Source organism: Geotrypetes seraphini, chromosome 5, assembly GCF_902459505.1.
Source record: "Geotrypetes seraphini chromosome 5, aGeoSer1.1, whole genome shotgun sequence".
Lineage (NCBI taxonomy): Eukaryota > Metazoa > Chordata > Amphibia > Gymnophiona > Dermophiidae > Geotrypetes > Geotrypetes seraphini.
Window position 1 is genome coordinate 202,054,420 of NC_047088.1, and position 16,902 is coordinate 202,071,321.

Below are 16,902 nucleotides of genomic sequence, written 5' to 3' on the forward strand. Positions count from 1 at the left end.
AACATAAATTCTCAATGTCCCTTATAATCTTATTATTAATCAACAAGATTTCTTCAGGGCCTCAGAGTCGCCAATAGGTGCCAGAGATTTCCATGGTCACCATTTAACTTTGGCTTATGGCTTCCTCACTAGCCCCTTCATTCAATTTTTTCATGTTTTTTATATTGTATAAAGTGCTCAGTGCAGGATAAAAATTTTTTTTTAAAATATGTTATTTCTTAATATAAAAAGTCTCATAATAATTCCACCACTTTGATCTAAGATAAGTGGTGGAATTATTATGAGACTTTTTATATTAAGAAATAACATAGTTAAAAAAAATTTTTGATCCTGCACTGAGCACTGAGCACTTTATACAATATAAAAAAAACATGAAAAAATTGAATGAAGGGGCTAGTGAGGAAGCCATAAGCCAAAGTTAAATGGTGACCAAGGAAATCTCTGGCACCTATTGGCGACTCTGAGGCCCTGAAGAAATCTTGTTGATTAATAATAAGATTATAAAGGACATTGAGAATCCATTTTTAAAATGGCATTTCAATTGGTTTTTAATCGGCACAGCCAGTGCGCCGATAAAACCAATTAAAACCAATTAAGTTAGGCAGCGATAGGGCACCTACCAATACCTAATGTAGAGCGCTGTTTCTAGAATCGGGCCCTAACTGCTTTGTATACACTTCTCCCTCCGTATTCGTGGTTTCAGCAATCGCGGTTTCGATTATTCACGGTTTTAGCTTGCTGGCTCCTCACCCCCAAATTACATCAGCTTGCATAGAGAAATTGCTGATTCCAAGCGTTTCCAGAGAAAATCACCGATTCCCGGCACTTTCTTCACCGTGTTTTGCCTCTCCTTCAGGAACAGGCCAGGTCTCCCACCATGTTATTCGCGGTTTCACCATATTCATGATGGTTTTTAATAGAAAACAGCAAATAACATATGAAAAAGTTATTCACGGTTTTTCTGTATTTGTGGTTCTGTTAATCTCCTATCACAGCGAATACGGAGGGAGAAGTGTATTGCTGAATGAAACTGGTGACATTTTAGTGGACCCTGTCGAGCTCCTCAACTCCTGCCACTTGCACTGTCAGACGAAAGAAAGTCAGCTTCCACAAATGAGAAAGCTGCTCAAATTCTGACAGGTGCTAATACCAGAAACTCTCCTTTCCAAGGAAAACAATGCAACAGTTCGTAACAGTGTCAAACATTGCAGCCAGTACCAAATGAAAATAAAAATCTCCACACCTGTCCTGACCCCATACTTCAGGGTGTCCCTGCAGTCCACCAGGATCTGCTCCAAAGACTCAGGCTGGTCCGACAGCTCCAGGTTGAAGCCTTCCATTCCTTCCAAGAGTTGATGAGGATGGTGGAAGTCCAGCACTTTGGTAGATCTGTCAAAGGTCTTCCTGACATAGTTCAAAAGAATATCAACCACCTCCAGCAAGAATTGCATAGTGGACTCCTCTCCATTCTTGGCAGGTAGTAAATCTGTGCAGACAGAGGACTTGTCAGTGGTTGCCAGAAAGTAAGGTTTTAATTTATGACAGCCTGTGCTCAAAGAAAATAAATATGCCAGCAGAAGTATGCGCTCCAAACAAAATATTAAATTAACATGCATTATTATCCTTGTCTTGGCAATGTTTATGGGTTTCCTTATATGTCCTGTACATACTGAGTTTATATTTGTGTTGAGGATTCCATAATGGAATCTGTTATGCGTTAATAATAGGATATGGAACCGATTCTGGTAATTCGTGTCCATTTCTGGTTTCATGCCCATTTACTTAACTCTTCCCCCCCCCCCCACCTCTACTACCTTGGAAAAGGAACCTGGAATTTTTGATGATTTTAATATTTGGAATACATAAAGACAAAAAAAGTCATTTTATTATCTTGCACAACTATTTGTTCAAATTGAAAACTTGAAATATATTAGTTGTGTACTCGACGTTGAAAAACCAATTATAATGAGCACACACTTTAAATGATATCCAAAATGACCCCGTTTAAAAGGAAATGTTTGGAGCCCCTGCAGAGTAAATATGCTGCAGATAGTTGCACATTCTGGAAGAAAACCTGAGCAACCCAGGGAAAGTTGGGGGGGGGGGGGGGGGAACATAAGGAGGAGTGCACTGCTTCCTCGGAAGCCAGCAGCCCGCTTGGCTCTGAAAAGCGAGCGCCACCGGCTCGACGGCTGCTCACCTCGTGCAAAGAGATTGCTGAAGTCGGTGTCGGCGCGGCGGAAGCGAGGCTCCAGGTCGCTGTTCTCACACACCAGCAGGCTCTTGGAAGACGGTCTTTCCCGGAAGGAGCTCACCAACCGGCCCTTGTCTTCCAGGCTGTTGTTCCTTTGCAAGAAGCCTACGTGATTACAAGGCGCACAGGTCAGAGCCCGCCCTAGCATAGTTGCACTCGGAGCAATTCCAAGCCGGGGCTATTCTCCAGCTAGGAAATAACAGGGAAATGACTAGATTGACATTATTTGCTTCCGGGAGACTGAGTTCAGCAGCGGATCGACTGCAACAACGGACCCAGCCATGCAAAACAGAAAAGGCAAAAAAAAAAAAAAAGAGAAAGAAGCAAATTGTCGTTCTTTAGTACACTGGCAAGCTCTTATTATGACGGTCAGGCAATTTCCGCTTCAGCGATCGGTGGCGGAGAAAGCATTAGAGGGGGATGAGTCAACGCTTACGGCAGCTTGCAGGCGAGGGCTCTGAACTGAGTAGACCTAGGGGGCAACGAGGGACTGTTACGAGCTGCATCACGCTCAATCTTTCTTCTCCACGTCTTGTCACCCAGGGGGGAAACACAGTGGCAGTTATAGAGATGGTCTTTGACTTAGTGTTTGGCATTTCGTCAAAGAAAAACATACTTCTAACTGGTTGATCGTGGTCACACACCGAAGATGTCATTTTATTTGAATTATTTTAGCATTTATATACCAGTTATGACCAGTTATAGAGATGGTCGTTGACGAAGTATTTGCCATTTCGTCAAAGAAAAACATACTTCTAACTGGTTGATCGTGGTCACACACCGAATATGTCATTTTATTTGAATTATTTTAGCATTTATATACCAGTTAATACCTAAGTCATAGTTTATGATGCTATAATCTCTCAAATTACTATGAAAATTAAAAATGTTTTCCGGTTTGAGCCACTTGGACTGTAAATATATATATATATATATATATATGTATATGTATGGGGAAGGGGTAAAACACGGACCTCACGGATCTACCCATATGTATGTGATGGAAACGGGCCTACGCTCTCTCTTCTGATGCACGTTCACCTTATGCTGTGCTTTCCAAATCTTACTGTCTGTTATTTTTATTTGGCGACTAGCAAAACCCTAAATGGGAAAACTGCAATACACAAGCGAGCAAAAAGCTTTCCCTAACCCTAGAAAAGGAGAAGGGGCAGAGGCATCCGAACCAAGAGAACACCTGGAACAAATAATTAGTGATGTGAGTGGAAAACCCTCAGTCTTACAGCCTGCGATGGGAACGAGTCCCTAAAGCACCAGCAGTCACAATCAAACGGATGTTACTTGTGAAACATCCCTGGGTTTCCAACTAAATTTACTAGTGCACAAACGTGCTACTGGTGGAAAGTAAAGTGAAAAAATACATGAAAAAAATCACTACACAGTAAAATGGTTCGGATATCTTTGTCCCTCCTCCAAGGAAAAGGAGCGTCCAAAATCACTTATTCAAGGACCCTTGGACAATAGCCCTAAAGCACAATTGGTAAGAAGCAAGACACTAATCTGTGTTTAGAAGTAGTTGAAAGTTCTTTAATCAGCTGATCCTTTCAAGTACCTGTGTGGGAACCACTACTTCTCTGGGTACTGGGTAACTGGAGCTTTGTTCCCTCCTACCTACACGTAACAAACAGCGTGAGGAACGAGTAATGCGCGTCACCCTATCCTCCAGCGCCTCTGCTCTTAATAATGGTGCTGTGAGGGAAGACCTGCATCTGCAAGTCTTGTATTGCTTGAAAATCCTTTGTAGTTATCGGCTTTTATTATAGCATGTGCGACAATCGCTAAAGTGTTGTGGAATACTGTGTGGCACGAAATATTTCATACAAAATACTGCAAAGTAACACAGCATATAATCCAATTTATTAAACAATCATAGCTCTTAGTGCTGAAAGAAGAGATTTACAGACATGAGTGACGACATTTCAGATGAAAAAATATTTCATAATCATGCATCGTTTTCCTTTCATCGCTGGGCTTTAAAGATTTACATGTGCTATATCTGTGGGTCGTAATTTGATACTGAGACGTTGCTAAAGGGTAGGAAAATCTACATTAGAAATCTTGTTTTTCCAAAGATTCTCCATTTTTTTCCTGTGGAAAACAGGGTTTTTATAAGATAGACCCTAGCAAAAAATTACCCCCCCCCCTTTCCAGCGTGTTCCCCTCTCCCCATCAGCAATAGCTTATACCCAAGATTCATCTTAATTGATAAATCCTGGATCCTGCTTTATTACCGAGAAATCAGACAGATGCAAAGTTTCTACAGGCATCACCTCTCCAAATTACCTACAGTGAGATGCTAATATATTTTAAACGGAAAAAGTCTCAAACTATTTGAAGCTGTTTCAATTGTAGGAAGATGCTGCATTTTGGAAGAGAGACCTAACCTTTTGTTTTACTGTGTGCAAAAGAATTTAAGATGAGTGGTGATTGATTGGTTTTCTCCAAGAGTACCTCTATTGACCAGCTCATATTAGGAAGTCGTGTGTGCACCAGTGTGATTCCTTTTCATTTTAATGCATTTAGAATAAGAAAAATGATTTTATTTTTCTTAGATGCTCAGAAGTTGGCAAAACGAGAATTGGGGTTTATTCAGAAGTTAAATGATTGACAGTTTCTTCTACACACCAAAGCTAGAATGCAAAAACAACAACCAAAAAACCACAACAAACCAACCCAAGTACAATTTGTATAGATGCGCCAGAGGCAGCAGGTCACCAATTCAGACTCCATTAGAAGCAGGTCAGAAGTGGGGCTAATGCTAGGATTCTGAACCTGTTCTGGTGACCCCACATCCTATCGGGCTTTCAGATCCTTATCGAAATGCAATAGATAAATCTGAACAGACTGAAGACTCTACATGCAAATTTATCAATGAATATCCATTTGTGCCTGCCCTGAAAATAGGACTGGATGTGGTATCAAAAAATAGGTTTGCTGGGGTGATACTGTTGGCTATGTATAAAGGGGGGGGGATGATATTTGTATTTGTCATTAATATAATTTGATATAATTTAAGGGCTCCTTTTACGAAGGTGCGTGCTAGGGTTTTTAATGCATGCACAAAATTACTGCGCGCTATAGTGTGCGGTAGCCGAAAATCTACCACCTCCTAAAAAGGAGGCGGTAGTAGCTAGCGCGCTCGGGAATTTAACGCGTGCTATTGCGCGCGTGAAGGACCTAGTGCACCTTTGTAAAAGGAGCCCTAAGTGTTGTTAAAGTGTAAAATATCTGTAAAACATATTGCACTTAATTTTGGCTTTAAAATGAATAAAGATATTACATTACATTGCATTACAGATTTCTATTCCGCCATTACCTTTCGGTTCAAAGCGGATTACAAAAAGAGTTATGGAAGAAGGGTTACAACGTTAGATCAGAGAAGGTTTCCAAGAGAGGGAAAAGTAGGATCTGGGGTTAGGGAGGGGATGGTAAGAGGGGGGTTAAGCTTTATCATGGTATTAAGCTTTATTAAGGGATTTCTTGAAGAGTATAGTTTTTATTTCCTTTCTGAACATCTTGTAGTCTGGGGTTGTTGTCAATAGGTTGGAGACTTGGTTGTCTATCTTCGCTGCCTGAGTGGCCAGTAGTCCGTTGTATAATTTTTTCCGTTTTACTTCTTTGATTGGGGGGTAAGTGAATGGGGTGTGTGTTTTTCTATGCCTGGTAGAGGTGGTTTGGATGAGGCGGTCGTTTAGGTAGGTTGGGCTGTCTCCATTTATAGTTTTAAATAGTATACAGTAGAATTTAAATTGTATTCTTTCCTGGATTGGAAGCCAATGAGAATTGATGAATGCCTCAGTAATGTGATTATGTTTTTTCAATGAATAGACGAGTCTCAGAGCTGTATTCTGAATTGTCTGAATTTATATATATATATATATAAAAGGTTTGGTGTGAAATTAACTAGTGATTTGTTGTTGGGTTCCCCCACCCCCAATGGGACAGAAAGGAAAATGGTATTTCTAAAAGTCTTAGAAAGGAGGAAATTTCTATGAAGATGGGGTAAAATGTACTAAACCGGAGGACCAACTCATGCCTTTAAAAAGGAGCTAAACGAAAATTGACAATTCATTATTTAGCTTTTTTGCTGGATTTTTCAAAGAAATCCAAGTTCCAGAACTACTACTAGGAGCCGCTGAAAAGTTCTCAGCTCAAACAAGAAGAGAATGATGCGAAGCTATGAAACTTACACGTTATGCCACACTTTTCGTTTCATTTCATATAGTTGAAACGAAAAGTGTGGGATAACTTGTATGTTGGGGATGAGAACTTTCCAGCGGCCCCTCGTACACATTAAAACATCTAAATAGAAGAGAGTAATTCAGATGGAACATATAGACAGACAAGATAGAGTGTTATATGAGTTAGAAAATAAGGAAGTCCGAAAGGTGCAGGAGGAGATAACAACAGTTTATATTGAAAAGACCTAATTTATCATAGGTACAGGGTAGTAGAAAAGCCTTGATAAAGCAAACTCTGTGGGTCTTTAAGGTCAGAGACAAGTCTATGGAGAAAATCTCAGCAAAAACCTGTAACCCGAGATAGAAGAACGAGATAGAACAAGAATTTTTTTAAAAAAACAACTTTTATGTAGTATATTTTGATCAAAGGTCACTAGCAACCCTAAAGAGCTTTTGGTTAGAAAACTGATTAAAGAAACAGACCATTCTTATCAATAAATAAATACATAAAAATCATCTTGCTGAAATTAATTCAGCCCCGCAGCCCACAATGATCCATTAATCATAATCAAATAAGTATGCTCATTAAAGATTTGTCTGTCAGATAAATAAAGAATGATGCCTTCCATAAACGGACGTGTCCGAAAGAAAGCCAGCTATCTGAAAAAGAATCTAGTACTATAAAGCTGAAATCGACTTGTATATCCCCCCTCCCCTTTCTTTAATTCTTTGATTTCCCGGTTGACTGGCTAACAGTGATATCTCACAAAAACAGCACCCTGACGAATTGGTCTTTAATAAAGCTCTCGTTAATCTTTTATTCCCAGGAGGTCCCTATTTGTGGCCCGATAAGGTTGAAGAGTTTCAGGCAGAATCAGATGCTGCACAATTCTGCCCCCACTTCCCAGTGTGTCGTTCACACTTAGAACTACACCCCTCCCCCATAACCCCTCCCTAAGTCTTTACCCGGGACAGCACAGAGCCCTTTGGCACAAACCACAGTTTAAATTTATCTTCAAACAAGTAGGTGGTGGGGTTTTTTTGTTTTTTTTTAATTAGCATTAAACAATAACTCTGGTAATACGAATTTTAATTTTGAAGCTGGATTTCTTTACTGTTGTGTTTTCCCCCTCTCAGAGACAACATAAGGTTTTGTAAAAGAAAAAAATAAAGTAGATACTATTACGGTTCTTGAAATTCAGAGTGGAAGAGGATTCGTCTAAAAAATATTGGGTGGAAATTAGCTTGCTGTCTGACTCTATGAAAAGAAAAAAGTGCTTCTTTCAAAAATAAACCTTTTCTGGATAAGTTATCATCCTGTAACACCAGCTGCGCAAATACTTCTAGCTACCTTGGCATCACTTTCCCCAAATCAGAAAACCTGTCAAGGCAAAATTCAACAAGCATTTCTTTATAAAACATTTTCAGATAACCATCATTACTATGATAACGATATGACTGTGATTCTGTTGATGTGTTGCAGGCCGCATAGACATATATTTTAAAAATCTCCCCACGCGCTGCCTAGGGCATGAGAACAAATACTAGCTATGTGCTGACACTAGAGGGCGCGCAGGGCTATGGAAAGACCGGCAGCAGAATACAAGAGAAATCATTTTGCATATTTTTTGGTTTTTAATAAAGCAGGAAACATTTCGTAATTCTGTTTCCTGTGTTGTAAATCTCATTTTAGCTGGGCCCAATCGTCTTCGGTGCTGTAGTTGCATATATGTGTGTGTCGTGTGTTTTATATAACATGTTTTTTAAAAACATGAAATTAATAAAGGCATTGGGAGAGGTGAAGAGATGGAGCATCTCTGACTTTTAACACTTACCACATATCTTGAGTCCAAGCTTTCTAGTGCACCCGTGAGCGACTCCACACCAGGTGTCGTAAGCTAAAAAGAAATGTTGGATGTTTTATTTAGTGACTAAGAAGGTGGACTTGGAATTCTTAAATCTTTAACAATGGCTAAAGAAATTCATAACTCAATGCTCTTCTTCCTAACTAGTCAGTGCAGCAGGTTAGGGGGGAAGTGTGGAGGGGGGGGGGAGGGGGCTAAAACAGAGAAAGTTATCCAATTGATTTGTCTTTTTTTTCTCTTTGTCTCCAGTTCAGCGATGATTGTGTCTTTTCCCGTCCATCATGGAAAGTCACCTGGGATCTGGATGACTAATACTTCCTGGCACGACTCCAGCAACTTGGCAGCTTAAAATAAACTGGCATGAAATAGGGTCGGGGAAGAGTTCAAGAATTAATTGGGTGAAAAATGGTATTTGAGTAGATGAGCTGACTGCTTGAATAGACTGGCAGTGTAAGAGGCTGGCTGCTTCACAAGCATATTACTGCTTCTCCCTTTCTTCTCCTCCTTTTCCCTCCCTCTCTCCTCCCTCCCAACACCTTTCTTTTCTTCCTCTCTGTTTCTGCATTTCTAATAGTACTTCTTAGTTTTTCTTTCATCTGGTTCTCTGCTATCTGTTTCTTGTTATGGACTACTCGTTAACAGGAAAGTGGATTTGATGTACATCAGAAGAGGAGCCCCAACTGGTTCAAGATTAGGTTTACTGAAGAGGGGTATGAGAGGGGAAGATGCTTGAAAGAAGAAAGAGGGAAATGTTGGATGGGGAAGGGAAGAGAGAAGGAAAAATATTGGAATATATGAGGAAGAGAGGAGAGAGAGGGAAGATGCTGGACCTTGGAGGGTGGGGTGGGGGTGGGGTGGGGGTGGGGTGGGGGGACAGAGGTGAGATGTGGGACTGGGAAGAAAAGGAGGGGGGTGAAGAAGCTGATGTTGGCCATGGTAGGTTGGGGGAAGGGTACATTATGTTAGATGAAGGGTGTAAGGCTGGATTTAGGTGAAGAAGGCTGGGGGGATGACACTGACAGATGTTGGGGTTGGGAGAAGGAGATTGATACTGGCAGATGTTGGGGATAGGAGAAAGGGGTTAATGCTGGGGAAGTGAGAAAGAAGAGGACAGATATGATGGGGGAGAACTGAAGCAAAGGTTTATGGGGCAGAGGGATAGTTGCAGGGTAAGGGGGAAGGAGCAAAAAGGCAGGTTATATGAATAGTGGAGAAGAGGGTAGGTGAGCAGATGTTGTGGGATGGGGGAAATCAAAGGGAGGTATAGAAGGGGATACTGGAGATGGGGTAGAGGAAAGAGCAGTGGATGTGGAGGAAAAACTATGAAGAGAATAAGAGACAAAGGAATGAGGCAGGACTTTGAAGGAGGTGAGAGAGGATGTAAATGGGGGAGATAAAAGCGGCAATGGGAGCCCAGATAATGAGGTAACATACACAAAAGGAACTGGAGATGGAGAGGGCATGAGTGACATGAAAGGAACTGAGAACTGGTGAAGGGATGAGAGGCAGAGGTAGATGAGGTTAGGGAGGTAATGAGTACAGATGATGGGAATGGGGTAATAGGAGAGAAAGGGAGAGTGCCTGATGAAGCTGGGAAGGAAGAGAGAATAGAGTACACCAGGAAGAATGAGGGGGAGGAGAGAGAGAAGGGGAGGAAAGGGGAGAGAGTGCCAGGGGGCAGCAGGGGCAGAGAGAGAGAGTACTTGGGGGAGAGAGATGAGAAAGAGAGGGATGGTGAAAGAGTGTGCCAAGGGGGAAGGGAAGAGAGGAGAAAGTGTGCCAAGAAGGAAAGAGTGTACCAAGAAATGGGAGAAAAAGAGAGAGGCGGTGCCCAGAAATGGGAGAAGTGTGTCCATATGCTTTTCAACACTATAGAAATGATAAATAGTAGTAGTGGGAGGAGAGGGGGGCGAGAGTGTGTGCCAGGAAAGGTGGGAAGGTGCAAGAAGGCTGAAGTCAGAGAGAGTGTTAAGAACATAAGCATCACCTCTGCCGAGTCAGACCATAGGTCCATCGCGCCCAGCAGTCCGCACTTGCGGCGGCCCCCCAGGTCCGTGACCTGTAGTGATCCTTTTCTTAAGACATTTTATCCTTTATAGTATCCTCTAACTATACCCCTCAATCCCCTTTTCCTTCAGGAACTTGTTCAACCCCTTTTTTGAAACCACCCCAAAAAATTATTATTCAATTATTTCATTGGTTTATGCATACTGTCCATTTATGTTTTAAGTATGGCACCTTCATTTTATTACAAAATGGCTCCTTTTTGGTTTTTATCCATGCTTTGTCTTATCCGTTTCTGCCATATGACATCAGTTGATTGATTTAGTTAAATGTTTTATCATTTAACAATTTTATTGGTACATGTACACTGTTCATTCACGTTTTAACATAACATAACTTTATTCTTCTATACCACCACAATCAGACGATTTCTAGGCGGTTTACACTGAAGAAAGCTGGAAATACAAAATACAAATAGCAAAAGTACAACATATTTCTTAAGAATAGTGAGAGTAAAATTATTGTAATTAGTATGACTTCTATTTAGGAAATTAATCTATCAAACAATAGAGTCTTAATTTCTTTCCGAAATGTGCCATAGGTCAACCTGGCTCCATTGATGTATTTACTTAACCAGGACTGCTGTTTACTTGCTTGAAACAAAAAGGACCTGTATCTACAACCGGTGATCTTTGGATAGGCATCAATTGATCAGAAATGGCTGTATTTTGGTTTGTATCCATGCTCTGCCCAATCTGTTTCATGACATCAGTTGATTGATTTGTTTTATTTTGTAATATGTTTTAATTTAATATAGTTAGCATGTTTTTTTCAATTTTCTTTCATTTAGATTGCTATATGTTCTAAACGCTGTCTTTTATTGATGTATATGCCTCATGATATGGGCCTTATGATTGAAAATGTTTTTTATGTGTTACATATTTCTCAATAGTGTCCCCTGAGAAAGATGTTTCCTATACGCTGAAACAGGGATCCTTGTTGGACCACCGTTTATACATAAAGACTTTATCATTGGTTGAAAAGACACCTTCCTTGCCTTTTTTGTTTGACTGTCTATACTCCAAGGCAAGGTGTTCCTCTGTCAGCCTGCTTTGTCCCTTTTGTCATCGTTACTCATCTCTTTTCTTTTAGCAATTAATTTTTTTAGATTTATTCTGTAGGTTATTCAATAGTATGATTTTATTTTTGCACTCTTGATGGAGAAAAGGGAGTGCTGGGGAGGGGGAAGATGAGAGCTGGGAGAGAGAAAATGGAAGGGTATGAAAAGGAAAAAGGAAAGAGATGGGAAAAGGGAAATAAAGGAGGGAGAGAAGGTAGAGGAAACGAGATGGGAAAAAGGCAAGAAGAGGAAGGTTGAAGAAGAGGGAAAAGGAAAGAGATGGGGAGGAATAAGAAGAGCTGAAACAATTGTGGGGAGGAGAGATAATTGGGAAAGAACAGAAGTGGAAAGAAGAATGGGGTGAAGAGAAAGATAAGGAAGGAGAAGTAGAGGAATTGAGGGGGGAAACGGTGAGGGATGAGAGAATTATGGAGAAGTGGGGAAGGTTGTGAGTGAGTAGGGAGGAAGAATGTATATGAGGAGTTTGTGTGAGAGAGCTAGAGGAGACAAGAATGGAAGAGTATAAGTAGAATAAAGAAATAGGAAAACCAAAGAAAATGGAACCTGTACAATAAGCAAATATAAGATAACAGAATGGAAATACTTTGTTAAAAGGAGAAACTAGGGAATGAAAATAAATCACAATAGAAGAATAAATGAAGAAACATAACAGAAGACAAAACTAGATTAAGAAATACAAAGGTTTGAAAATATTTTATTGTGTCATCCTGCTACTGTTACACCTGAACAGGTGGGAATGTTGGGGCTGGTAGGGTCAGTACTATGGAGAGGGGTGGGGGTAGGAGTTGTGTGTGTGTGTGTGTGTGTGCTTGTATGTTTGTGTGAGTGTGTATGTGTGAAAAGAGAAAATAAGTAGGGGAAAGGGGGGAAGGAAGCTAATTGATGCCAATCTGAGCAAGGGGGCATTTCCCCTTCTCCCTGCCACTAATCTGAAATCCTTACCCCTTGGCCCCCTCCCAAAAAAGCTACTAAAATGGTATGTGGTCTTCATCATAAGGTGTAAGGGGACAGACTTAAAGATCTCTATCTGTATACTTTGGAGGAAAGGCGGGCGAGGGGAGATATGATAGAGACGTGTAAATACCTATGTAATGTAAATGCGCATGAGTCAAGTCTCCTTCATTTGAAAAGAAACTGCAATGAGAGGGCATAGGATGAAGATAAGAGATGATAGGCTCTGGAGTGATCTGAGGAAATACTTTTTTACAGAAAGGGTGGTAGATGCATGGAACAGTCTCCCGGAAGAGGTGGTGGAGACAGAGACTGTGTCTGAATTCAAAAGGGCCTGGGATAGGCTCGTGGGTTCTCTCGGAGAGTGAAAGAGATAATGGTTACTATGGACGGGCAGACTAGATGGGTCATTTGGCCTTTATATGCCACCATGTTTCTATGTTTCTATATTCACATTTGTATGACCTGGTCAGATATGCTGCTTGGAGAAGAGAGGGGAAAATGGTGGGCTGACTGATTTAGGAAAGGGGAGAAAGGAACTGCTAGATCAGATAAGGAAGAAAATAGGAACATGGGAAAAAAACGGACATGGAGCAAGTAGGAAGACAGATGGGAGATGTTGGACAAGGGGTGGAGGCAGTAAGAGACAAAGAGGCTTCTGGACATTGGAGAAATAGGCAGATAGGGGACATGCTGACACAGAAGGGGGAGAAGGATGTTGCATGCGAGAGAGAAGTAAGATGAAAGGAAGAGATCTTGGAAGGAGGTGGAGAGCGAGTGAGCTGGAGGAAAGAGAGGTGGATATGCTGGATGGAGGGGAAACTAGTCAGAAGAGTGAAAATAGAGGGAGAAAGAAAGATAAGATGCTGGCAGGGTGAGAGAGGGAAGAGTTAGCAAAAAAAACCTGGAGAATAATAGGATGAGAGAGATAGAAAACTGTAAGCAAAAGTAGACAGAGATGCAGAAAAATAAACTGAGGAAAACTGGAGGTTAAAGTCAGAGATGGATGTAGGAGAGGAAGTGAAGAATACAGGAAGGGAGAGAAGTGGCAGATAGATTTAGAACCCTGGAAAGAAAATTAAGAAAAAACAGAAGAAAGCAGAAACTGGAACCTGGGATAAGCATGAATAAAATGGCCAGACAATAAAGTTAGAAAAAATATATATATTTTCATGAACAGAAAATACAGTTTCACAGTCAATTTATACTGCTTTCTTTTTATTTTCTAAAGTGTAGAGTTCTGTTTCTATTTCTCTTTCTCTACTGTTGTACTGCTTGCAACATATGGCTTCTTGAGGTTTAAGTTTAATTTTTGTCTACATATTTTAAGTTTGTGGTTGCTTGTAGTTGTGTTTTCCTATATAGGGGCCTTGTGAATATTTAGCTGTGGGATAAGTACATCACAGATCTTTTTATTGTGTTTAGTTATTTGTGAGATAGCTGATGGGGAAGTGTGGGAGCTCAAAGTGGGAAGTTACCAAATATTCTCCCCTGTTCAAATGCAAAATATAAATACCTAAGCTTGGGGTAGGCAATTCCGGTCCTCGAGAGCCGGAGCCAGGCCAAGTTTTCAGGATATCCACAATGAATATGTATGAGATAGATTTGCATCTCAAGAAGGCAGTGCATGCAAATCCATCTCATGCATATTCATTGTGGATATCCTGAAAACCTGACCTGGCTCCGGCTCTCGAGGACTGGAATTGCCTACCCCTGGCTTAGGGTTACCATATGGCTCCAATAAAAGGAGGACAGATTGAGATACCAGGTTTTACTTCCATTTGTTTCATCAGAAGTAAAGCCCAGATGTCTCTATCTGTCCTCCTTACTTCCATTGTTTTCAGTAGAAGTAAAAGGAACTCCCTGATGTAGTCTCATGAGACTACGGGAACTCACAGCATGGCTCTGCACTGGGCAGGAGTGTAGGAAGATCACTCCTGCCCTGCGTCACCACTAGACCACCAGGTAAGGTCCATGCTCTGATCGCCCCCACGCCACCTCCAATCGCCCCCCCGGCGCCTCTGATCGCCTCCCTCCAAGTCTCGAGGCCGCTTTTTTTTTCAATGCCAACAAGTGATTCTCGGGGGGGGGGGGGGGGGCTGGGGAAAAAAACATGGATAATCGAAACAGCGAACGTCGAAACCGCGAATAGGGAGGGGGAAGTGTAGATGTAAAAACGTTCGTCGGTGTGTTTAGTTTGCTTAAAGTTCTTTTGTCTTTGAGAAAAGCAAAAGAACAGATTATTTAAAAAGCCTCTTTTCTTATTGCTCTCTTGTGTGTTGGTGTTCCTTACATTTTCCATTTCCCTCTATTTTTCTTCTATTGCTGTTTATGTTTATCCAGGTTGCCTTGCTAAAGGATTCCTCCTCTTTCCTCTCCTTTGGCTTTATTCCATCTTCCTGCCTCTCCTGTCCCTCCTTCTCTTCTCACTATTTGCCTTCTACCTCTCTCTGAAGTTAAGCAGAAAGCTGTGCATTAGGGCTCTGTGCTAAAGCTCAGCCTAAAGTTTCTTAATGCACACATTTAAAAAAAAAAAGGGGTGCTCTTCAATTCAATAAACAATAAGCTATGCACAAAGACCTTGTGCTAACATGGGAGAGCGTGCTAAATGCATGTTCACATGGGTCTGCACTGAAGAAAAAACTGTATCAATGCCTGGAGTTACATGTATGTGTCCCTGTATGTGCTGCAATACTATCCTGTGCATACAATATGGGGCTTATAATCGAAACAGAAATACATCTAAATACTCACCCAGGTTAGAAACATAGAAATTAAGAAAAATGACGGCAGATAAGGGCCATAGCCCATCAAGTCTGCCCACTCCACAGACCCACCCCCCTAAGTCTGCTCTCCTGGAGATCCCGCTCCTAATGACCCATCCTTAACTCCACCCTCTTAGGGATCCCACGTGGACATCCCATTTACCCTTAAAATCTGGCACGCTGTTGGCCTCGATTACCTGTATTGGAAGCTTGTTCCAATGATCAACCACTCTTTCGGTGAAGAAATACTTTCTGGTGTCACCATGAAATTTCCCGCCCCTGAGTTTAAGCGGATGCCCTCTTGTGGCTGAGGCTGAGGTTGGCACTTGGACGATCAAAAAAGACAGGTCGTCCAAGTGCCAATAATTGAAACAGGTTTTTAGACATATCCAGAGACTTTTTAGGCCTTTGAATTCCACTGTGTGCCCAGAGCAGAAAGGGGCATTTTTGGAGGAGTGATTAAGGCAGGATGTGGGCCGACCTGGACTTAGTCGTACTGCAGGGATAATAGAAAGTTTGACGAGACTCCTTAGGCGGAACTTAGGTGATCTAAAAACAGGTATAAGTGCCCAAAAAGTATCCAAAGTGACCAGAGAATCACTGCAGGGGCAAAGTAAAGACCTCCACATATTTCCACCATGTTCACTGACCAGCTCACACCACCATAAAAATCAGAATAAAAATGTACACATCTGCCTTCAGAACATCAGCACTTGGCATAATAAAGCCTAGTACAGCTGAACAGAGGTGGCTTAAATAGTCTGGGAGAGGATGACCCAGGCCCATAAAACACTCTTTTCACTGTATTTATGGTGAAAAATGTGAGGCCACCAAAACCCCCCAAAACCCTACTCTCCTGCTATATAGGTGCCACCTGCAGCCATAAGGGCTATTGAGGTTGTAGACAGGTAGGTATAGTAGGCTTTGGGGGGCACACCATGACCTATAAGGGAGTTTTGGTGAGATGTTTATGTGGCACCCTTTTTGTGAAGTTCACAGCAGTGCCCTGCAAGGTGCCCCACTGCCCTCTTGCCATGTCTGGGAGGCCAGTCCATCACTTTGCTGGCCCCTCCCACGTCCAAAAGATCTTGTTCTGGATGTTTCAGACTTAGACGAATATTTGGTCGAGAATGTGGTATAAAGATAGACATACTGGCGGTTTGGATGATCAAACACCTGGACATACAGAGAGATGATTTTCGGGGGGGGGAAAAAAATCTTTTGGATGCACTTTTTGAGAATACACCTTTTGTGGCTGCCGACTTTGGGCGTCTTGTGCCCTATGTCCAAATCGGACTTACACATTTCTTTCGATTATGGCCCTCCACGTGTACTATTGACCATCTGCATCGTGGCATTCCACCATGTGCAAGGCAGGGGCACAGCAACAAGTGGACCTGGGTAGGTCTGAGCCCATCCATTTTTCCCTCAGGCCTAGCTGGATGTACCTTTAGCAAGAGGGAATCCCCAATCCCTACCAGCTGTAGAAATCTGGAGCTCACCTGATCACTTAAGTTGCAGCTGTCAGAAGCTCAAAACGTCACTTCTGATACTGGCACCATAAACATGCTGAGTTCTCATGCAAGAACCGAATATGCGTACAGGTGCCAGCATTATTAGGGTTGCCAGATTTTACTATAGTAAAATCCGGACCCCTAGACCCGCCCTCAATCCTGCCCTATTATTATTAGGATTTTTTTTTTTTTTTATATACCGCCTATCA

The 16,902-nt window shown here is 41.6% G+C and overlaps 1 protein-coding gene and 1 long non-coding RNA gene across 3 annotated transcripts in view; one reads left to right on the forward strand and one right to left on the reverse strand.

Moving 5' to 3' along the window:
• GAD1 (glutamate decarboxylase 1) overlaps nucleotides 1-16,902 on the reverse strand; it is a 115,414-nt gene that overhangs the window by 87,585 nt on the left and 10,927 nt on the right. For both annotated transcript variants that reach the window (XM_033947105.1, XM_033947106.1), the window contains exons 3-5: nucleotides 8,289-8,351; nucleotides 2,201-2,359; nucleotides 1,244-1,486 (exon numbers count right to left, since the gene is read on the reverse strand). In XM_033947105.1, the coding sequence (XP_033802996.1) occupies nucleotides 1,244-1,486; nucleotides 2,201-2,359; nucleotides 8,289-8,351 (465 nt within the window). The remainder of the gene's footprint in view (nucleotides 1-1,243; nucleotides 1,487-2,200; nucleotides 2,360-8,288; nucleotides 8,352-16,902) is intronic.
• LOC117361572 lies at nucleotides 2,238-11,369 on the forward strand. The gene is made up of 4 exons (XR_004539691.1): nucleotides 2,238-2,382; nucleotides 8,568-8,726; nucleotides 10,924-11,053; nucleotides 11,275-11,369. It is a non-coding gene; the product is annotated as an uncharacterized LOC117361572 (long non-coding RNA).